Source organism: Sprattus sprattus (genome assembly GCF_963457725.1).
Source record: "Sprattus sprattus genome assembly, chromosome: 11".
Lineage (NCBI taxonomy): Eukaryota > Metazoa > Chordata > Actinopteri > Clupeiformes > Clupeidae > Sprattus > Sprattus sprattus.
The window spans coordinates 11014328-11038844 of record NC_137909.1 but is presented as its reverse complement, the minus strand read 5'-3'; the positions used below and the strand labels follow the sequence as shown (position 1 = coordinate 11038844).

General features: G+C 44.9%; 3 protein-coding genes across 3 annotated transcripts in view; 1 reads left to right on the top strand and 2 right to left on the bottom strand.

Moving 5' to 3' along the window:
- The window catches only part of setd1ba (SET domain containing 1B, histone lysine methyltransferase a), a gene marked incomplete at its 5' end in the record, with an annotated part of 15895 nt that extends 15439 nt beyond the window's left edge, over nt 1–456 (top strand). The window contains one exon of the mRNA XM_080846971.1: nt 1–456. This exon is cut by the window's left edge and continues 1140 nt beyond it.
- A 3249-nt stretch (nt 457–3705) lies between these two features.
- Nucleotides 3706–7424, bottom strand: car15 (carbonic anhydrase 15; the record flags this gene model as incomplete). The annotated part of the gene is given in 9 exon segments (XM_080847692.1): nt 3706–3942; nt 4295–4455; nt 4626–4692; nt 4780–4872; nt 6124–6269; nt 6614–6790; nt 6942–6968; nt 7140–7307; nt 7310–7424. Coding segments are annotated over 9 exon segments (1191 nt in total).
- An 823-nt stretch (nt 7425–8247) lies between these two features.
- On the bottom strand, nt 8248–24161 carry dgcr2 (DiGeorge syndrome critical region gene 2). The gene is made up of 10 exons (XM_080847166.1): nt 23815–24161; nt 19680–19802; nt 17077–17163; nt 16347–16557; nt 15998–16074; nt 15570–15752; nt 12778–12981; nt 12351–12503; nt 11685–11921; nt 8248–11475 (listed from the first exon to the last, which is right to left on the bottom strand). Exons 1-10 carry the CDS (start codon nt 23897–23899, stop codon nt 11249–11251), a joined length of 1587 nt encoding a protein of 528 aa, XP_080703292.1. The 5' UTR covers nt 23900–24161; the 3' UTR covers nt 8248–11248.
- Nucleotides 24162–24517: the final 356 nt, after the last annotated feature.

Below are 24517 nucleotides of genomic sequence, written 5' to 3'. Positions count from 1 at the left end.
CTCCAGCATTCGCCCTCCCTCTCTTGTGCTCTAAGGGCAGGTTTTTGTCTGTATACAGTGCTTTCTACACGGTTTCCCTTATGGTTCCTGATTGAAGCCTCTTCTGTGTGCGTGTGTCTATCTGTGCTTCCCCCTGCTGGCCTTCAGTGGTAATGACACAGACTGGCCCTTACAGGATCACCAGAGTGATGGCGCCCCGGAGGACCTATCTCCTCTCCAGCACGACATAATGCAGCACCTGGCACAGTGAGAGGGAGGGCCTGTTTTCACTGAGGACTTAAGCTGCTAAAACCCTGTGTGTTTGTGTGTTTGTGTGTGTGTGTGTGTGTTTGATGCTCGTTCCTAGTGTCCTCTATGCTGTCTTCTTACCTGCCCCCCTTTCTTCACACCTCAGCACCCACTAGCCAATTAAGAATGACAAGTGGTGTTTTGTCCCCATAGCGATGGAAATCCTCTGCAGTGAGTGGTAGAAGTGGGTGGGAGGGGTAGAAGGCTGCTGGCTGAGTTGATTGATTGGGGGGGGGGGGGGGGGGGGGGATAGTATTGATGTCTTTAAATCCCCCACCCCCCTATTCCCTTCATCCCCTCTGCCTGAATGCCACAGGTCAGCCAGTCCATAGGGGGCGCCAGCACCCTCTGACTTGGCTAGTACAGGTGCTTTAATGCCTCAAGTGTTAGTCAGTGAGTCAGTATGTCTCCACCAGACACCATAGACAACAGCAGACTTTCTGTCCTGCAATGGTTACATCCTGTGTGGGTGTGTGTTCAGAGCCAGGCTCACAACACACAGTGTAACAGGGAATGCCAAATATGCCCCATATAGACAGTCACCCATTCCTGTGTGTGTGTGTGTGTGTGTGTGTGTGTGTGTGTGTGTGTGTGTTTTGACATTGTGTGTGATCTGGTCTTGATTAGCAGTGTTCTTCTTCTTGTGGGTTATCTCCCAGACCTCTCCCACTGTCTGAGATACCTACACATGTACACACACATTCAGTGTTAAGATACTCACCTTAGAGATGTGTGTATGACAAATATACCCCCCACTGTTGTATTTCCTGTGTTTGTTGCCACGCAAGAGTGTTTTCTCTCCGAGTTAATCCTGAGTCTGTTTATCCCCCCCTCCCCCACCCATCTAGGTTATACCTCCACAGGTTAGTTTGGGGGTAGTTGCGCTCACACATAAAGACATGTAATGTTTATATTGTACAGGATAGGAATGTTTGTACAGACAAAATGAGGCTTTTTTTAACCTGATGGAGGAAATGCAGCTAATGACGTAGCCTTCCTTTTTTTTATGAAGAAAATCAAAAAGAGATGGTGTATTTAAAAAAATAACTAAAATACAAATACATGATATTTTCAGGGATCACTTAAAGGAGAACACACAGAAGGGGTGGACTCACTGAACGTTTAAAAGAGAAAAAAGGTTCATCTTGTACAGAACACCAGATCTGAAAATCTTCCCTTTGAAAGAATGTTTCTTGTAGAAACGTCTTCTTTCGGCCCCATTTTGTTTTTTGTTTTCTTTCTAATCTTAAAGTGTAAATACTTTAACTGTGAATATATAAATATATATATTTTTGTTCTTGAGGATTTGCTGCAGAGATACAGCTCAGAGACGTGTGTGTATTTGTGCGTGTGTGTGTGCGTGCGTGCGTGTGTGTGTGTGTGTGTGTGTGTGTGTGTGTGTGTGTGTGTGTGTGTGTGTGTGTGTGTGAGTGCGTGTGTGTGACGGAGAAGAAAACAGCACGGAGCTGGAGGCAGTCATTTCAGCTTGTGTCAAGCTTTATTTTTTATTTTGGGTTGTAAATTCTATGAAGACTTGTTTGCAGTGTGGGGAAAACCAAGCATTACAATGCAGAATCGGCGAGGGGAATGTGTGGGATCAACTCATTGCCCGAGTCTATTTATTACACCGTCAAGTTTATCCAGAGAAGAAAAAAGATCATGAAAAATAAAGTCATTTTTTTCCAGACATGGGTATGTCGCTTTTCTTCCCCTGAAGGTCACAAAGTCTTTAGTAACACCTATTGGCCTTTGCTCAACATGAAAAGTTAATTTAATTTTACTGTTGATTAAGTGTCCGCTACTTCATACCTATGTAATTGTGTGTGTGTTTATATATGAGTGTGAATGTGTTGGTCTTTAGTAACTTTAGCAAATCAACTTCAGTAGATAATGTTAGCATTCCATCTGATGAAGGTGTCATGTTGTAGAGTTGTTAACTTGCTCATTCACACAAAGCATCTGTGTTCAGCCACTGGCCAGCACAATAGGCTTCTGTAGCAAAGCCTCCTCTGCAGAGAAGACAAAAGCAGTCATTGCACCATACCATAGCATGTGACCAAAGAAGAGAGGGTGGAGAGAGAGACTGATCGGTGCTGAAAAGAGAGGCCCCTGCAGGGGGAAAAAATAGATGGGACTTGGAGAGGGAGAGATGTGTCCTCTGTAGACTCCCAACACCAGTGCGTGAGCTCACCCAGTGTGAAGCCCTGATGGCCTGCACAGGAGACAAATAGCGCTTTGTGGTTGTGTGTGAGAGAGAGAATGAGTGAAGGAAAGCCGGTGTCAGTGACAGGACATGAGTGGTGTTGCTGTCATGGAGAGGCTGTGTGTGTGTGTGTGTGTGTGTGTGTTTACATGTCCCGGGGGGGAGGAGGGAGAGACAGAAGAGAGATACATGTCTGAGTTGATTACACACACATCACTACAGTTTCTGAATGCCCATATTCCCTTTGGAATAACCCAGGGAGACACCCCAACACACTCTCATCTCCAGTCATCAGTTTTCCATTCACTCGCCCATATATACTTATCCAGATCCTGGCTGAGGCTGGAGTGACCAGACATTTTCATTGGAGTGGAAATACAGATCAGCTGAGCTTTATGTCCCCTTCCCTGACCTTGGCTGGTACAACTTTTCTTTCATTCACGGGTGCCCTCTTCTACAGAGATTTAAATATATCATTATAAACCTAGATTCAAAGCATCACAATGATACCAACCTTAGTTACAAATGCTTGATGGAAACGAATTTACAAAGATATACTCCAGGCCGACCACAATTCATAAAACTATGAAGGATAGAGATGCTTTTAAAGTTAGTTTGCTCAAGTTTGTTTATTCTTATCAAAGCCAAACTGAACCTCAAAACAACACAAATCACAAGGCAACTAATTCACCTGTATGTTTTGTAAGGCATCTGTGCTCTTTGCTTTGGCCTAACAGACAGCGATGGCCATGATGGTTTACACACCAGTGGTCTCTTTCATCTCCTGGTCCACGGCCCAGAGATAAGCTGGCTCTGGACTGAATCAGGTATTTTTTAGGCATGAATCAAACTTAGATCAGATAAAATTCAGGCAAATATCAAAACCAGATCAGATCAAATTCAGGCAAATATCAAAACCAAATCAGATCAAATTCAGGCAAATATCAAAACCAAATCAGATCAAATTCAGGGAAATATCAAAACCAGATCAGATAAAATTCAGGCAAATATCAAAACCAGATCAGATAAAATTCAGGCAAATATCAAAACCAGATCAGATAAATATCAAACTTAGATCTAACACATCTCAGATCCATGCCAGTGTCAGCTGCTGGCTGTGATGCGTATAATATCCATGGGAACAACCCCCTGCTGTGGCTCAATCATTGTCCCGTCCTTCTCTGACTTCAAGGTAACATGAATCTGAGCCAAAATCAGCTTCCACTCGGAGTTGGATCCATGTGGCTGAGAAGCAGAGGCAGGAGTGAGAGTAGGAGAAGCCCAGAGCCAGGAGCTGCTGCTGGGCAGGCAGCGACGAGTAGCTGGGCCTCTTTGGAGGCGTAGACCTTGCGGCTGTAGGTAAGGTGCACGTGCCTGAAGTTGTTCTGGAGGAGAACGTCCTGGTCGGTCTCCTCCTCCGTGGAGAAAACCCCGACAGCAAAACGCTCATACTGACCAGAGAAACGGGAGAGAGCTATCTTATCACATTTAACTCAAATCAGTTAACACGCATGTATGTGTAGGACTACAGAGGGATCGGCTAACACACGTGTATGTGTAGGACTACAGAGGGATCGCTAACACATGTGTATATGTAGGACTACAGAGGGATTGGCTAACACACGTGTACAGCCGCAGAAAAAATTAAGAAACCACTTCAAAATGATCAGTTTCTCTGGTTTTACTATTTATTGGTATGAGTTAAAGTCAAATATTTTTTGTTTTATTCTATAAACTACTGACAACATTTCTACCATGTACCATTTCTACCATATGGGTTAGTATAAGTACATGTGTGGCTACCTGAGACCAGGAGATGTGCACAGGGACTTCATAAACGCTCCACACGACCACCTGAGAGCACGGAGGTGTGGTGAGGCTGCCATGGTAACGGTAGTACAGGCCCAGGTGGTCCTGAGGCAGCAGACTGGCCAGAGGGAACGGCCTTATGGCGACACTCTGTCCTGCCGAGGAGTGAGTCCAACCAACCTTTAATTCTCACGAATCACAGCGCTGCCACTACTACTACTCTACTCTCAAGGTCATACAGGTATACAGTTAACCATATCCATGCCCAGTGGCTACTGCTACTGCTACTGGTCATTCATCAGCTCCATAGAGAGTCTGTACCCACCTTTGTGTGCCACTGATGATAGAGCCTTGGTGATCGGAGTGAAGTTTTCATTTTCAGTGTAAGACACCTGGAAATGGACACAGGAATGCTGAAGAGATTATCTGCTTGCAGTGACTGCATGTGCTTCATGGTGTTGTGTTTGACACAAACTTACATCAATAAACACAGCCAGGACGGCAAGGCCTGTTGGGTCCTCCATGGCACTGGTCAGGTTCGGATGAATGGTTTTCATATTTACTATGTGCATCTGTGGACGTGACATTAAGCATAAGCTAAGGAAACACATCCAAACACACACACACACACACACACACACATACACACACACACACACACACACACACACACGCACACGAGAGCATCATGTACAACAATGTCACTGCAATGCTCTGTGAATCAGCTCAAATGAAAACACCTGTCCTATCAGGCATAACTTGTTTGATGCATTGCTCTACCTGCTGTATTTCTGTGCAAAAGGAACCAAGTGTCAATGTCTGCCAGGAATGCACACGTGTGTGTGTGTGTGTGTGTGTGTGGTATGCTCACCTCCATTGGCAGTTTGTGTGTGTATGGTGTGTGTGTTTGTGTGTGTATGGTGTGTGTGTTTGTGTGTGTGTGTGTGTGTGTTTGTGTGACAGTATGCGTGTGTGGTATGCTCACCTCCATAGAGAGTCTCTATGTGTGTATGGTGTGTGTGTGTGTGTGTGTGTGTGTGTGTGGTATGCTCACCTCCACAGGGAGTCTGTTTGTGTGTGTGTGTGTGTGTGTGTGTGTGTGTTTGTGTGTGTGTGTGTGTGTGTGTGTGTGTTGTGGTACTCCAAGCTGCACCTGGGGTCCCACTTGGTCTAAAAGTGTGTAGATTGACTTGGGAAAGGCCATATACATTAATACCAAGGCTATACAGGGCAGGCTCTAGGACCCTGGGGAGGTGCTCTTGGGAGTAGGGCCATCCACTGATTGCAAGCTCAGGTGCAAATTGTTAGACTAGTTTGGCACCTGAGCAGCAACTAGTGCGACAAAGGATTTAGAGTCAGAGTGAAGCAGGACTGAAGAGGGAAAGGTTTCAGTAACTCTGTGTTCAAGCCTGTGGGCTTATGGCTTTTGTGTTACGTTTAACTACCTGAGTTTGAAAGTTTAAGCCTTAATAAAGGACCTGCATTGCTGAAATTCCATTGTTGTGTCCTTCCGAACGCTAGGCGTTCACAATGTGTGTGTGTGAGTATGCGTGTGTGGTATGCTCACCTCCATAGGGTAAGAATACACATAAGCGTTTCTTTTTAAACGGGACGCTAGAAAATGCATTGATTCCTATGGTACGGCGTGCTTTGCGTAGAAGCGCTTTACAATAGGAATCAATGCATTTTCTAGTGTCCCGTTTTTAAAAAGACGCCCATGTGTGTTCTTACCCATAGGGAGTGTATGGTGTGTGTGTGTGGTATGCTCACCTCCATAGGGAGTCTGTATGAGTGTATGGTGTGTGTATGTGTGGTATGCTCACCTCCATAGGCAGTCTGTATGTGTGTATGGTGTGCTCAGAGCCATTGGTGGCGAGGCTGCCCCAGTGGAAGTGCAGCTGGAGGGTACTGTATGTGCCGGGGAGCCCCCCACCACTCACTGACATCCCGCTGCCCACCTCCAGCACCACTACACAACAACACAACAAGACAAGAACACAAGAACACAACAAGACAACAAGACAAAAAGACAAAAAGACAAGAACAGAACTTCATCATACAACACTAAAATACAATAACACAATACAAGAACATAGTAACGCAACAGTACAGTTTAATAGAACAGAACCCATTTCAGAACACAGCCTATATTAGAACACAGCTTATACTAATAGAACATACACTAGAATGCAGCCTATATTAGAATACAATTAAGGTCAGAAGAGAGCGAGAGAGAGAATATACCGTCCTAGTTCTCTCCATGAGTGTGGCTACAGGTGTATGCCCTTAGTAGTAGTTGGGCCACACTCTCACCTGTGTGGCCATCATTGCGTAGCCTCCACTGCCCTTTCTGCACGGAGTCAAAACCCTCCAGATGCAGTGCCTCCAGGGCCTCGTCTCTGGTCACGTCATGGTCCAGGTTGATGGGCGAGTGGTGAGACTCCAGCAGGGGGTGGCAGGTGGGGTAGGAGTCTCCCCAGGAGTAGGGGTCTCATGGGAGACGGACACAATAAAGACTTAGATACACTATCTGATTACCCAGAAGTCTGCCTTTTACTTTACATACAGTGGTGGACTTATGGAGGAAAACAGGCCTCATCCTTAAAAGGAAGCATGGCCATTTGTCAGGTTAGCAACTTACCACAGTGTCCCTCGTCATAGCAAAACTCTACGGAAGAACAGTAGGCCTATGTTAAATCAATGTGACAATGTGACTGATAAACTGTCTGACCCAGTATAAAATGAAGATTCATTCAACAATGCGCCACGCCTTTCTTGAATAAATAAATGATGAATAAGATAGGGTTTCCACCATAGATATTAAGCATTCATCACTCACCTGAGGTTGACGCTGTCAGAGAAATAAATGAAAAAGCAATGACTGAAAAAATCATTATATTCATGAGAGCTATAATCCTCTTCTTCCCTCGTATAGAGCGGATGGACGCATAACTACAGGAGGCAAACTTGTTTAAATAGCGGCCCAGCTGCAGGGAGGAAAGGATGTTTTTTTTTTTTTTTTCTGTGCGTACTTGTGCGTGTTGGTGTCAGCAGCTCCAACAGAATCAGAGACAAGGGTCGTGTCACTCCAACCCGGAACGAGCTTGGCATCTTTCCATGTCATTCACACTAATTACCGTTCTCAAGTGGACGTAAAAGGCCTACAGTGACTAGCCTGTGTGATGTTCTGGAAAAATCGAAAGGTCTGTAGCCTTAAAGTTTTTAAACTCTTTTTTTTTTTTTAAAAGCTTTAAAGTGCTCATTGACCCACACGTAATCGGAAGTCTTTTGCTATCAGGTCATTATAGTCATTAGATTTCAAAGCAGTAATATAGTTTAATAAGGTAGACTTTTAAAGAGGATTAAACTATCTGCTATGATCGTAATCTAAACCTACAATTGAAGGGAAATCCTTCAGGACTAAAGGCATCTGACCTTCAGCATTCGCTGCAAGGGATTCCCCCTGATGGTTTTACACACTTTGACATTTTGGAGTCGGTGGAAGACAGCTCTCTTAAGACAATCCAGTTTAAGTCTGAGATATTGATACCCAGGGGTAACATTACACACATTACAGTTGCCTCTTAAGCTACCGAACCATGTAGGACACCCACCTTTTAGTTATTCAGTTCTGAATGAACTTGTGACTGGTCAGTACCACCGATTTAGCGCCCTCTATTGACAGATAAAAACACACAGATTCATATATCCATATTCATATTATTTTTGTAAGTTATTTCTTGTTCTTGCCATGGCCATTTTTGGTGCTTTTGGCGTAGAACGTAGTAGCGTGTCTACCTTATAATTGTTTTGAACTGGCCTAAACCAATCCAAAACTTTTTCATCCACTCATCCGTATGATGCAATGAGATTGCTTACTCTGATTTTAGTCTGGTGGCAACAGTCTTTACCATGCTATGCGAAAAACACATCACTCACAGACCAACTTCTTTTTGATACAATTTATTTGGCATTTGATTAGATGTACATCTACTTCAAAATAAAACTTAAAAGCCCCTTGCAAAAAAATCTACTATTAAAAAATATAAAGCCTAAAGTAAAATCAACATTTAAAAGTCACTGACTGCTTGCATTCTACATTAAAACATTTTTTTTTTTTTTTTTTTTACAAATCCCCCCCCTCAAAATCTTGTTTCACCACCACAGTCTGTAATCAATAACAAATGAAAATCAACTACTTATAAAATCCTTGCAGACGCAGCCAAAGTGTGTAGAATGGGGTCCCAGTTAGTGTCAGGCTCTGGGTCTGGATGAAGCACATCCCTGCCCTGATCGGATCAGAACCAGCCAGATCCCCAAGATCGGATCGGGAGCAGATCCAGACAAAATCCAGCCCAGAGCCGAACCCTCCTCTGGGGTTGGGCTGTTGGGGGAGGACAGGTGCAGAGGTGGGTCTCCAGGTGCCTGTTGTCAGGCGTCAGACGTGAGCTCCAGCACAGAGTGGGTTAAAAAGAGACGATTCTGAGCATGCCCAAAACACAAAAACATGCACCTCAGGCCCAAACCATGGGGAAGGGACAGACGAATCAAAGTAAAATACAAATATTCACACACTCAAAAACGTTTGTCACCGACCGCAACCCCTTACATAGACACAAAATGATCTCTTTTTTTTTTTTTTACATAATGCTTCACAGAGGATTGTCTGTGCGCAACACAAATGAAACTAAAGAAATGAAAAGTTGAGACATTTCATACATAACGACAATGACATGGAGAGGAGCTTTGCAGACAGTCCACCAAAGACAAGAGGGCAGAGCGGGTGCTCCAGACTTCAGCTAAATATCCCACAAAGCCTGTAAGTGTCTGTAGACATTAACCTCACCCTCTAACACACATACCCGGCAGCTAAAGCCTGTAAGTGTCTGTAGACATTAACCAACCACACACACACACACACACACACACACACACACACACACACACACACACACACACACACACACACACACACACACACACACACACACACACACACACACACACACACACACACACACACACACACACACACACACACACACACACGTTAAGCCTGTGTCTGTGGACATTTACTCAGCTGTTAATTCAGAGTGTCATCCTCACCTCACCTGTACCATCACCTCTATAGCTAAACTGTTTTACTAAAATAAATAAATAAAAACACCCCAACCAAACTATGAGTTTTTCTTCTTTCGGCCCCACTATGGCAGCCCAGTTGTCCTTCTACAAACCTGCAATGATTGTCATGTCCAATTCTAGGGCTATGTAACGTTACATGGCCTCCCTTACGACACCTGGGGCATCCCTACTCTAAAGCTGCCTAGCACTGGGGTCGAGTGCTCGGGTGAACTTAATGACACGCATGGTTAGGGCTGGAGTGGGGCATCAGTACACCAGCTTAATGAACCAACTCATGCAGATCATGAGCCATCATAAAACTCCTGAGCCAATGGCTTTAGAGAGGCATGGAGTTTGACTCTATCCTTGTTCATGGAGCAATCAGTGTTTGCCTGAAGTAAATAGTAAAGAAACTGCACAGCACAAACAAAAAAAAAAGGTCTCATGTGCCAAATACTGAAAAAAAAGACAAAGAGAAAAAAAATCAATAGATTAATAGCTTTTTCATGTTTGCCGTACAGGCTCTGTCAAATACACACAGTCAAATACAATGATGGGTGAAGAGGTCATTGTCTGCATGTCATGTTTGATGAAGTAGAACTTAAAAAAAAATGACAACAAACAAATACACATAAACACACAGGCTAGCTCGTTCACACACCTGCCTACACTGCCTACTACAGTCCTATGCCAGCTGATGCTGCTGTAAACACATAGCCAGCCCAACACAAACGCTGGTCCACATGAGAGCTCTTATTGGATGGTTCTGATGAGCAGTGGAGTCTCTATAGTAATGAGTGTTATTACTGTAGTGAGTATATAAGTGTGTGTGTGTGTGTGTGTGTGTCCTGAGGCACAGAGAGAGAACATCATGACCATCGCCATCACCACGAAGACTCAGAGTTACCAGGCAGACACACACACCACTCACCACCGATGTGTTTTTACTTTACCACCACCAGAGTCCAGACGAATAACAATACAAAGGAAGAAGAAGAAACTCAGACAACAGTCTTGGGGGAATCTGCATTATGAAGGGGCTCAGTCTGGAGTCATCCGTACCATGATCATTTGGTGCGAGCACAACGCACCGCAACGCAACACGACACATGACCTGCACCAGTTTTCCCACATCCAGGGAGTCTGGAGGAGTCACATGAGGCCATGCCATTACTACCAATGTGTCCTTAGGACTATGTCTATCCTGTCTCCGTTAGCAACAGGTGGGAGATCATGTGACAGGGAGGAGAAAACAAAACAAAAACAGAAAAAGCAAACACAAAACGAAGCGAGGTGCAGAAGTCAGGCAGGACATGGGCCCGTATTTACAGGTTGCGGACAAGGACACTGGGGGGGGACCTACCACAACAAAAGCAGGAAGTACAAGCTGCTTCACCACAAAGCAAATCCATGGCCGGCCTCTGTAGAGTCAGACCTCAGTGACGCCTCACTCAGTTCTGTACAGAAACACGCGCGTCATGTCACACAAACACAGAGGCACACAGTTTCAGTTCATTCTTGTGTGCCGAGATGCGATTCTCCTTCTCTTCCGCTGGGCTATGCTTCTTCTCTTTCTCAAAGGGTCTCATTGACTCATTTCTCATCGCTCTCAAGTTTCTACTCTTCTTTCTTCTCCTGGATGAAAAGAGAGTAGCACCTCTCATCCCCTTTCCCCTGATTTCAGGCCTTTAAAGTAAGTTTGTCGTCGTCTTCTTCTTCTTCTCCTCCTCCTCCTCCTCCTCTTCCACTCCTCCCTCCTTCGTTCCCTCCCTCCCACCTTTCCCTTCCCTTCTCTCTCTCTCTCTCTCTCTCTGTCCTACTGCAGGTCTATACCACTGTGCTGAGAGATTGGGCGCTGCTGCAGTCTGGGGTGTCCTGGCCCCCCCCGGGGCCGATTCTCTCTGTAGGGGTGTCGGGGGCCACCAGGAAGGTGCTGCTGTCAATTGAATCCTCGCGCTCCTGAGGGTGGGGCGACAGTGGGGGCGGTACAGACACCTCACTGGCACCCACGGCTACGCCCATCTGACCCACGCCCACCGGCATGCCGTTCCTCGCTGAGGAGACAGACAGATACAAACACACATTAGCACTATTACCACCTCTGTTTTACCAGCACTGTTGTCAAAAAGCCACAGAACACGCACTAATCAGGTCACTCACTCACTCATTCACACACTCTCTCACACACACACACACACACACACACACACACACACACACACACACACACACACACACACACACACACACACACACAGCTTACCCAGGTCCACATAGAGGAGGCTGTCTGGGTTGATTGAGGCCTCGTATGGAGGTGGGGGGTCGTCGGGGTGCTGGATGTCAGGGTACTTGTAGGCGGCATAGGGAGGGGGGGGCTCCTGGAAGTGGAAGGCCCCTCCCTCGCCGTCGTCTGAGAGGTGCAGGGGTGTGAGGCCCGTCCCAAAAGCGTCCGGACCGTAGTCGAAGCCCGGGACCCGTCGGCCCAGGTTAAAGTGATGAACTGGCAGGAAAACAAACAAGTTCACATAAATACAGAGACACACACACACTACCTTTCAGCAATCAACAACAAAAACACTGATTTTAAATGTGTGTGTGTCTTTTATAGTTGACACATATGCACTTACTGTTTGTGTGTGTGTATGTGTGTGTGTGTGCGCATGTATTGCTTGTGTTTTTGTGTGTATTGCGGTTGCCTCTGATGTGGGTCTCGATTCACTAACGTCTTGTGTGAGTGTGTTTGTGTGTGTTTGTGTGTCTCTGTCTTACAGTTGCCTCTGATGAGTCTCGATGCACTCACTACTTGTGAGTGTGTGTGTGTGTGTGTCTCCCTCTCTCTCTCTCTATCTCTCTCTTACAGTTGCCTCTGATGAGGGTCTCGATGCGCTCACTACTTGTGAGTGTGAGTGTGAGCACGTCTCTCTCTTACGGTTGCCTCCGATGAGTGTCTCGATGCGCTCGCGGCGTCTCTGTCGGAGGCGGTGCACCATGAAGAGCAGGAGGGAGAGGATGAGGAAGGAAGAGATACAGCTGACTATCAGACGCATCCCACTGGCCATGGAGTCAAACAGACTACTGCCATCTGAGGGTCAGGAGAGAGAGAGAGAGAGGGGGGGTGAGAAAGAAAGTAGAAAGGGGGCAAGGGAGATGCTTTACCAATGCATGTAAAACACAGACATAAGACAGGCACAGGGTAGGCTCTAGCAGTCAGTAAGGGGGTATGTGTATAAATAATAGACGATGCCTGTATGAATGTGTGCGTGAGTGCAGGAATTTCTATTTTGGTGTGCCTGTGTCACTGAGAGTCTGAGTGTGTGTGTGTGTGTGTGTGTGTGTGTGTGTGTGTGTGTGTGTACCTGGATCCAGGCAAGTGAACTTGCAGCACTCTTTGGGGTCCTTGCGGAAGTGCTGGCATCCCTGCGGGCGCTCACACAGCGCCGCCACACACATCTCTGGCTCGCCGTCGTGGCACGTGCAGCTCAGACATGGGTCGTCACCCTTCGGCGTGAAGTAGTAGCCCTCGGTCACCACGTTGTCCTTGATGTCAACACACGTTTGTCCTGAGGACGGGCAGGAGGGGGACTCACAGGTTTAGGATCGATAAACACACAAACCACAACAGAATGCAGAACACTCACACATACACACACGCACACACAGTCCTGAAGTGTGTGAGCATGAGTCAGCTGAGGAGCTAACCCATCTATCCACACACACACTCCTAAAAAGACTGAGTCAGTCTCAGTTCCTGTTCCCACTGCCGCGATCACACCACACCCCACTGCCAGTTCTACAATTCAATTTAATTCAATTTTATTTAAAAAGCGCCCAAACAATAACATTGTCTCAAGGCACTAAAGAGAACAAGGGCTTCACTTAATTATAAATGAGAATATGAGCTATGAGGGAGCCCTTTCTGCACTTCGCACCATCTCACTGTTCATACCACAGAAATGGTAGCAAGGAGAATGGAGGGAGGCATGCAGATGTTCTCCTTTGTTCATGACTCCCTATGATGCTAGAGTAACCTATGATGCTAGAGTAACCTATGATGCTAGAGTGATCTATGATGCTAGAGTGATCTATGATGCTAGAGTGATCTATGATGCTAAAGTGATCTATGATGCTAGAGTGATCTATGATGCTAGAGTGATCTATGATGCTAGAGTGACCTATGATGCTAAAGTGATCTATGATGCTAGAGTGATCTATGATGCTAGAGTGATCTATGATGCTAAAGTGATCTATGATGCTAGAGTGATCTATGATGCTAGAGTGATCTATGATGCTAAAGTGATCTATGATGCTAGAGTGATCTATGATGCTAGAGTGATCTATGATGCTAGAGTAACCTATGATGCTAGAGTGACCTATGATGCTAAAGTGATCTATGATGCTAGAGTAACCTATGATGCTAGAGTAACCTATGATGCTAGAGTGACCTATGATGCTAAAGTGATCTATGATGCTAGAGTGATCTATGATGCTAGAGTGATCTATGATGCTAGAGTAACCTATGATGCTAGAGTGACCTATGATGCTAAAGTGATCTATGATGCTAGAGTAACCTATGATGCTAGAGTAACCTATGATGCTAGAGTGACCTATGATGCTAAAGTGATCTATGATGCTAGAGTGATCTATGATGCTAGAGTGATCTATGATGCTAGAGTGACCTATGATGCTAAAGTGATCTATGATGCTAGAGTGATCTATGATGCTAGAGTAACCTATGATGCTAAAGTGATCTATGATGCTAGAGTGATCTATGATGCTAGAGTTACCTATGATGCTAGAGTAACCTATGATGCTAAAGTGATCTATGATGCTAGAGTAACCTATGATGCTAAAGTGATCTATGATGCTAGAGTAACCTATGATGCTAGAGTAACCTATGATGCTAGAGTGATCTATGATGCTAGAGTAACCTATGATGCTAAAGTGATCTATGATGCTAGAGTGATCTATGATGCTAGAGTAACCTATGATGCTAGAGTAACCTATGATGCTAAAGTGATCTATGATGCTAGAGTGATCTATGATGCTAAAGTGATCTATGATGCTAGAGTGATCTATGATGCTAAAGTGATCTATGATGCTAGAGTGATCTATGATGCTAGAGTTACCTATGATGCTAGAGTAACCTATGATGCTAGAGTAACCTATGATGCTAGAGTAACCTATGATGCTAGAGTTACCTATGATGCTAGAGTAACCTATGATGCTAGAGTAACCTATGATGCTAAAGTGATCTATGATGCTAGAGTGATCTATGATGCTAAAGTGATCTATGATGCTAGAGTGATCTATGATGCTAGAGTAACCTATGATGCTAGAGTAACCTATGATGCTAGAGTGACCTATGATGCTAAAGTGATCTATGATGCTAGAGTGATCTATGATGCTAGAGTTACCTATGATGCTAGAGTAACCTATGATGCTAGAGTAACCTATGATGCTAGAGTAACCTATGATGCTAGAGTTACCTATGATGCTAGAGTAACCTATGATGCTAGAGTAACCTATGATGCTAGAGTAACCTATGATGCTAATTCCAATGGATATAGTTAAAAGTGTACTAACACATCTAATGGAAGCGATTCCTTGAGTGATCAAACATAAGTAGATGATTCATATCCTGCTCATGACAGGGAATTAGTGTTTGTCCATTTCAACCGTTCCCACACTGTGTTACTAGAAAAATACCAGTACTTTTGAAGACTCTTCTTTCCTCTGTTATGAAAACATCTTACTAATGTGTTGTGAGATGAGTAAGGAGAGGAAGGGAAGAGGGCAGATGAGAGGAGAGGAAAAGAGAAGAGAGTAGACAAGAGGGGGAGAGGGGAGAAGTGAAGGCAGAAAAAGCGAAAGGGAGGAGAATAAAGGAGGCGCTGAGAAGAGACAAGAGTAAAAGAAGAGAAAAAAACAGAAGACGAGATGAGGAGAAAGTTCCAATAGTGATGAGAGGAGAGGAGAAGAGAGGAGAGGAGGAGAGAGTTTGAGAGCCGATGCGAAAAGAGAGGAGGACAGGTGATGAGAGGGGAAGAGAGTAGGAGAGAGTTGGAGAGGAGAGGAGAGAGTTGGAAAGACAATGAAAGGAAAAGAAAGGAAGGGAGATTTTGAGAGGAGAGGAGAGGAGAGCACATACTCCTTTTGCAGAGGAAGGGGAACTTCTTGTAGCAATTCTCGGCATGCCAACTGTGCAGGCCCCGCTCGTTCATGCTCTTCATCTGGAAGCGCTGCAGCTGAGCACAGAACACGTTGTCCTGCGGAGGCACTGCCTCCCCCAAACTCGTCAGACCCTCTGGGGGCAGGAACACCTGCATGGAACCTGGGGGGAGGAACACTTCTCTGTCAGTTGTGGAGCTTAAAGTTTGCCCATAGGTTAGACAATGTACATTATAAATATAGCATGATCATATAGATTTATACAGAAGTATAACACGGAAATGCATTAATTTACTATATGAAGTAACACTTAGATAGATTCCTTCGAGTTAGATTAAATTTGATGCTGAAGACAGAGGCAAATATTGTTTTCATTGGCTGCAGGGGAAGAGGGGGAAGGAAGCTCACCTTTGTAGGCCACCTCCCAGCGTCCCTCAATCGAGTGGTTCTGATTTGTGATGACGTACTGGTAGCCCACCCAGAACCTGCAAAAACAACACACACACACACACACACACACTTAGTTTTACCAACAAACAAAAGAACAATATCACAGGTGTAACTTTGCAGCTACCTTTGAATGTCCAGATGTGCACAAACACACACTCTCTCTTTCTATTTTTATCTTCTTGTCAAGGGGGAGCCAAAGAGTCACATGCTTGCAAGAGACACATAATTGTACACACACACACACACACACACACCCACACACACCCACCCACACACAGCATCCCCATCATGACAACACCAAACTTACTTGCACTGGTCCCTCCTTTCGCAGACCTTCTCGTCGAAGTCCACCTCAATCTTCAGGATGAACTGGAGCTCCTCGTTGGTGACGAACGTGGCCAGCGAGCCGTTGACCTTCTGGCAGGTGTCCACCGCCTGCCAGTAGTTCTCTTTGCTTAGGTACACCTTGTAACAGCTGGCTGTCTTCTCGTAGTGGTGCCAGCCACTTGGGCACTTCTCTGTGGGCAACACAACAGGCATGAGCTCAGGCAATTACCCAGGATCCGACAGCACAAGGGCCACAGTTAAACCAATGGGCTTCAGAGCATGCCCTTGTTTTTGCCCTCATCTGATTTGACTACCTTCTCCTTCATACAATTTCTCTTAAAGTCATCAGCATTATGATACAGATACATCCCACCACCAGACAATACCACGCTGTTGTAAGAACGTGTTTACACTTTTCAACCAATGGTAACAGCATGGATAGACTTCTCAACCAATCCGACCGTATGGTTGGAACAGCCCAAAAACATAATTTACAATCACCATACACACACGTAAATAACTGGAACTGGGTCACTCGTACTAGATGTTGTGACTGTAACTCAAGAGGCTCAGGCTCTGAGCCAAGTGATCTTCCTTAACAGTGCCAAGGCAGTTTGCAGGGTATGCTCTTTCTCAGACAGAGAGAGGTGGGGAGAGTGTGGAGGGGAAGGGATTGAGAAAGGTTCTGGTAAAAAAGGGAAGGGACTTACTGTTGAAGCGCACAGGCTGGGCCACACCCATCACGTCTTCCACCTGGTCATAGCCGTTGCCATAGCGATACCGCTCCTCCTTTATGGCTGTATGAAGAGAAGCACAGGTATAAGGAGTGAATGTGTGTGAGTGACTGAGTGTGTGTGAGTGCAAGTGCAAGTGTGTGTGTGTGTGTGTGTGTGTGTAGAATTAAACACACAACCTCAGTCGTGCGATGTATTAAAAGGCTGTAGGACACACTTGATATTATTTTTGACTTCCATCGATACTTGGCAAAGGTATTGACAGAGCTCAGAAGAAAAACAGATGGGTGAGCTGGCACACATGATGCCAAGCGTTGTAAGAGTAAGGGTTGGCTGCTGCCAGTACAAAAGCATATTTTGGCACTTCCAAGGTTTCACCTTTAAAGCATCAAGTGCTTAAGTCCAGAGGGAGTCCTGTGTTGTGTGTACAGTGCAGGCAGGTACCGGCAGGCACACAGACCTGTTACTGGTGAGTTTCTACCAGGTCCAGCAGTGCAATCTAGCAAAGCGCAACGGAGAAGCACCCGTTCTGCATAACAGCATTGTGCGGTTGATGTCTAACCTCGTTTGATGGGATCTGAGCAGTGTGGGTGTGTGAGTGAGAGGGGGGTGTGTGTGTTTGTGAAAGCTCAGTCACAAGAGCGCTACTAGATAACAAAGGTCACATGGCAAACAAATCCACCCTCTCAACCCCCATCTCCCTAATCAGGGCTCTTACAGGCAGGGATCAGACAAGGGGCATGCTGTGTGTGTGTGTGTGTGTGTGTGTGTGTGTGTGTGTGTGTGTGTGTGTGTGTGTGACACACAGCAGGGTTTCCACAAAGATTTTTTTTTGGCGGCCCAGTGTCTGACAATAATTGATTTTACTAGTAAAATTCAAAACTTATCGGCACATGTTTATAGAGCAAAGTATGTAACAAACGCAAAAATAAGGCTGACCTATATTGTCCTCATATCAGACAATGTCTTCAAACCAGTTGGACTGTTACCAGGATGTCATCCTGGGGTGGGCAATGGGATAGGCATATATAGGGTGGCACAGAAATTCAATACGAATATACTGTATAATGTCCAAAACCTACCCCTCCTCCAGTGTAGACTGCAATTGCAACTTCGCAAACATGATCTGGCTTGACAATAAATTATTCTAATCTGATGCAATTAAAAACTATCAAACTGTTCTGCTTAGCTACTAGACGTGGTTGGATAAAATCCATTCTCTCCGCATGCAATCTCATATGAGAGGAAGCTATCGAATGTTGTGACTCATTCCTTTTTGAAACATAGAATAAGAAAACTTACTTAATTGATTTATTTGTTTTCATTAAAACACAAACATTGCGTTTCAGGATACATTTTGTGTCATATGAGCATTATCATTGGACATTTTGACCGGCAAGTTTTAAATGTATTAGATTTTTATCAATTTTACCAGTCAAAAAGCGGTAATTACCAGCTAACGAAACACAGCTCCATAGCATCAGTCTGTTGATCTCTCTGGCTGTCTGCGTGTCTTGCTCTATTCCACTGTCTCAATCTCTCTGGTATTTCATACATCTGGATCACTTCTAAGTTGTGCATGACCTTACATGTCACCCATTCCCATATGGACCGAGTGATCTGTTCCATCTCAAGTCCCTTTAAAGGATAATGCCTCAGTCTACCGAAGGGTGGTGGTCATGGTAGCATCATGGCAATCAGGTACTCAGTCTCATGTCTAAAGTGGAGGTTTTGTCTGACTAGAGCCAGGGTGAACCAGAAGACTCAGGTCTCCACCTGTGGGTGGATTAGAACCGGGATGAACTATATTACTAGAAGACTCTGGTCTGTGCAGTGGGTAAACCTCATTCCCCAACACACTAAGAGACGTGTTAGCGACAGATACTAGCACTCATGGGTTTTAGCCTCTTTGCTAGCAGGTCTACAGCCATTTACGAAATTGTGTGTTTAACTCCAGTGCGAGACTGTGCTGTCTGCACAATGAAGTTTACACAGGAGGAAGACATCTGCTAACTCGTAGCATGCTGGGTGTAAACAGTTTGTGAAAGCGACACATTGTGCTTCTCAAACTCAATATACTGTCTTGTTTTGGTTTTCTTTTATTGAAAACATGTCCTTTCCCTGGAAAAGACTGTTTTGGCTTTCAGAGTTCTGCTGGCTGAAGAATGACAGAGTCATCACTTGTCAGTCTGAATATCAACAAGCCACTTCTGCTTTAGTCAGACTCCATATGCAGCAGAGGGTTTCTGATCATACAGGGGCTTTAAGTGTGTGGATGTGCGTGTATGTGCGTGTATGGGCGTGTGTGTGCGTGTGTGCGTGTGTGTGTGTGTGTGTGTGTGTCCGTGTGTACTTGTGTGTGCGTGAGTGTACTGTTAAGATCAATGTCTGAGGTCGTTTGCTTCCTTCTGAATGTACAGCATGAATTTTTGCAAGCATGTGAGAATGGTGTTTGAGGTTGTCTGCTTCCCTTTAAAATGTGTGTAAATATGTGTTTGTTTGTGTGTGTTAGGGGGGGGTATTGCCATGACATAGTGACACCATATGTTGATACAGTATTTAATGTGTCTGCTACTTACGGGGGCAGTCCATCTCATCGCTCTTGTCATCACAAGCGGTCCAGCCATCACACTGCCAGGACAGAGGGATACACTGCATCTTCCCACTGCGGCATGCAAACTGCCCAGGGCTGCAACGCAGCTCTGTGAGCACACACACACACACAGAGAATCAAAGTCAAGGTCATTAGTACATTTAAGTCGTATGATTTATGAGAATGCATACATATAAACTGCATTAGCATCCTAAACAGTTCACATCTCCAACCATGATGTATTGTATCTGGCTATCATACAAAGCCCAAAGTGCAGCCTCAGCCATGGCTGAACTCCTCTGGTGTTTTGAATAAAGGTCAGTGAGCTGTTTTTTTTAAAGCATCAGCTCCTCTAAAAGGTTCACTAATCTGGAGGAGGTCAGTTTTTGGTTTGGTTTGTGTCTGTTATTCAATCGAAGAGTAATACAACCACAAACGTATTGGCCACTGTGTATTTCTTACCCACGCTCCCACGCGCATGGAAGCACTTGTGTCATATGTGATGGACTAACTGCATGCAGGTGCATAACTGAAGGAACGCAACAGAAGACTGCTGATGAGAATGAAATGGTGAGGGACAGGGTCAGTACACGAAAGTCCACCCAGACAAGCGCAGCTTGGAGTCTGATGAATGACTATGAAGACTTCACTGTGAGCTGAGCCTGCCCATGGCCTCCGTACACCCAGAGGACAGGGCCTCTGTCTAGCTGCAGGACATCAATGCTGATCTACTTCGTGAGGACGGAGCACGGAGATATAATCGGGGGCCTCTGTCTGGCTACAGTAATCCCCTCCATAAGGACATAGTACTGTGTTAAAAAAAGAACATAAAAGTCCAAAGCTCAGCTACAGCCATGGCTGGACTCCTCTGCTTTCATGAATAATGGTCAGAGGGAGGAAAGCGCCCGCTCCACTAACAGATTCACTCTGGAAGAAAACAGAGGTCTGTTTTAGTTTGGTTTGGGCCTCTGTCTGGCCAACGTGACCCACTCCATAAGGACACAGCACAGAGAGAGATTCTTAGAGCCTCTGTCTCTCTAATGTGACCCACTCCGTAACGACACAGTACTTGGCAAACATCCGTCTCAGCTCTGATCTACACAGTCCTCGCAACAAAGCAGACTCAGACTGCTAGCCTTCGTATCAATAGAAGGGCAAGGTGACATTTATAATAAATGATGGCTATGAGTAACACAGGGCTCAAATGAAGCAAAAGGGTCTAGACAGAGTTAGGAGGGAACAAGGGAACACTGCTCCGCTGAACCTGATCCTTCATGATCCTCAACTATTCCATGATAAACATGAGTATGTCAAAAGATCTGATCGAGGCCCTCTATTCAGATAACAAAAGAACTACGAGTTCCAGCAGGAGCGGAGAAAACTGCACACAGAATGGAGACTTTCATCACACGCTGTTCTGGAAGTAGGATCCTACTTGACGAACAACACATGTAGGCTTGCACTCACCAAGACACTCATGCAACATTAATTAGAACATTCACCCTGAGTAACAAACACAGTGGAGCACCAGTACATAGTAAACACCGTCTTAGAAGTGGTCCCCAGCTTGCCAGATAGACACTTCGGATTTCCATAATGTACAATGTGGTTGTCTACGGAGTTCATTTCACAATTTTGACAGCCTAGCCCGAGGATATATGGGAGAAACCACTACACCACACTGGGGGAGAACAGGGGTGCTTACCTGACAGAAGCCTGGCCAACGCTAGCCGAGGGCCTGCAACGAAACACACAACAGGTGAAGGCTTAACTAATCAGTTCACAACAGCTCAGTGAAGAAGACTGCTCAGAGAGACACAGTACACTGACTGACAACTGGCGGCACACACACAGACATACATACATACAGCACAAACAGACACACACAGATAGTGGGGTCTGGGTAGTGGAATGTAGCCTTCATCTTTCAGGGAGTCATTGGCCACCTAGGGAGTTGTTAATTAGGGGAGGTGTCCCATTTGCCAATGCTTAAATACATAAGGGGCAATGGGGGGTCCCTGAAGGCCCATTTAGGCCACCTGTCTCATCATAAAATACGTCACGTCTAAGACCACCCACAGTTTCTGCTTCTCTTCAAACGAGACTGTCAAGTCAAGCTGGCAGAAAACTCAGTGTCATGCTTAACTGCCTTTAAAATGTCTTTCTAGGCTGTCTGTGGCTGGTGGAGAATTACTAAGTGCCAACACAAAGCCGGGCTCTGTTTAAGAAGCTGCTTTACGAGCTTCTATGTGGCAGACACAGGACCCTCACCACTCGCCTAAAGACCAGAGGAGGGAGCAGTACTGCCCTCTTTGTTTCATTCATTCACAAACCCATCACATGACAGTGCGCCGCTTCAAACAAACAGGCCAGCAAAGGCCAGACTGCCCTGCTCCAACACTCCTTGGGCTGAAACACACTTGCTGCAGCTGGCGGCAGGTCATGGCACGTCTTGTGACTTTAGTTGGTCACAAAAACACACTTTCAGTCTAACGAGACTAGAGCGACCAACCACTCCTGTGTTGGGTTGGAAATGTCTGGAACCACGTAACCAAGGGATGGTGTGTTCAGTCATGGACGACTTTAAACTAGTTACTACTGCTGCTGTTGGAATCGCCTGCATTTCAATCCTTAAATTACACATCATTTAGGATAAAATGCGAAAATGTTTTTAATATTTTCACTTTGAATTGCTAAATCATCACTAGAAAAAAAATACACAGACAGCCCATGTCATTATTTGTGTGTAAAAGGCCTATGTTTTGTTAAGTTCTAACACTGAAAATCTAACACTGGAAACTTAAAACAAACTAATCTACTGCTTTCTGCTTTTAAACTAGCAACACGGGTGGCTTCAGGAGCTCCGATGGTGGCATAATCGTGGTTACCTTACCTAAACGATCAGTCATAGAGGAGCGGCCACCCTAGTTTGACAGCGCAAACAGAGCCACCACGCAATGCCCCAGGTTTAAAATTAGCACCGTGTTGCATTCTGATAACCCATGGTTGTTTAAGTCCGCTAACTGGTGCAGAGTCAGACGTTAAATCCACACAGACTAACCTTTTGACATTCCACCACCTGCCACTGTAGGGACAGGTCTAATCCGAGTCTGGCTGGGCAACACATTTGAGTAAACTAAATCTAACGTTCCTCAATCGACTACAAGTACCGCCAGAAATTCGGTGTAAAGTGTGAAACAGTTAGACATTTACACTTTCAGTTTATAGCCGTGGTATAAGGTCAGTCTACGTTAAAAAAAAAAAAAACAAGTCAGGTGAGAGAGCGGCGATCTGATCAAACAAGCAGTGCAGCATTTGTGTTTCCTAATCCATCACTTTAATTATAATGACTATTACTATTAATAGTTGTTGCGTAGGGTGCTTTTGCCAGTAATACTAGCCTGCAACATAAAGGAAACAAGGGTGTTTCATGAGATGGCTGCATATAGCCTAGCCTGTACACTTAAAATGCACTTTTAATTTAAGGCATATATTCTAGAACACCTTTGTATGTGCTTCAGTTTAGCATATAACGTTACAGAACTCCTGCCTACAACTGTTGACGCGATCTCTACAATGCATTTAGTATGCAGGCTACGAGCGGATTAAAAACCAAATGGCTAAAAATCAAGCTAGCGGTAGCTTTCTCTTACTTAGTCCTTAGTTACTGTACCCGCGACTGAGAGATATGATGTAAATACCGACTATCGATGTGAAATAATTAATGATTTAGCTTCGCAAGATTTAGTCTCTGCATTAGGAGCGAAATGCCTATGCATGGATACACGAGTAAATCTCAGCCGAGGCAGTAGGCCAAGTCCCAATCAAGGCCTGTCACAAACGTTGACGTTAGCTTACAATTTGTCCAATTACAAGCTACTTTGTTTCCTAAAATGCTGAGCTTTTCCAAATGACAGCTACATTTGCATTAACTTGCATGCAGAACGCAAAACACAATGCACAACAATCACAAACAAGAAGGCATGCTAACGCCAGATAACTTAATCGCATACCAGCTACTAGGCTAGCTAGCATGGTAACCTAGCAAGCTGTTGTAGCTAAATAGCAGCTCACTACCCAGTTAACGGTGGCCAAATTGTGTTACAACCACATGCACTTACCTGTCCGTGGTGGATCCGTTAAAGTCAGAACAAACAGGAGAGACAAGACAAGGACGAAACTGCTGCTGTCAGCCTTCGGCAACATTTATCCTCCATTCATAGTAGTTCACCCACACAGAAAGAAAATAACCGAGAATATGAACTAGCACACCCTCGTCAACAACGTGCAACGAAGATCGATCTAGCTATTTGTTATTTCCTCGTCGACAAAAAAACGTGGCCCATAATGGAACTGCAACTATAAACACATATAGTACAAACGATCTACATAATTTGACACCCGCAAACCTCCTTTGAGACTACCAGCCTGACCAATATACCCAAGAACAGAAATAAAACAAGATGGCTCCGTTCTCCCATCACAACAATCCCAAACACACTAGACAACCAATCAGTTTACAGACAGGGGGCGGGGTTTATTCTTCTTAATGTAACATTCTGCCAGATTGCCCAGATATTGATATTAAACTAGAAAATGCATTTCCTGAAGGAAATACCAGTGCATGAAATGCAAAGGTTAAGAAAGGAAGAAGAAAAGAAAGAAGAGTGAAAGAAGGAAAGAAGAAAGGAAAGAAGAGTGTAAGAAGGAAAGAAGAGTGAAGAAAGGAAAGAAAAGTGGAAGAAGGAAAGAAGAGTGGATGAAGGAAAAAAGAAAGGCAAGAAGAGTGGAAGAAGGAAAGACAAAAGGAAAGAAGAGTGAAGA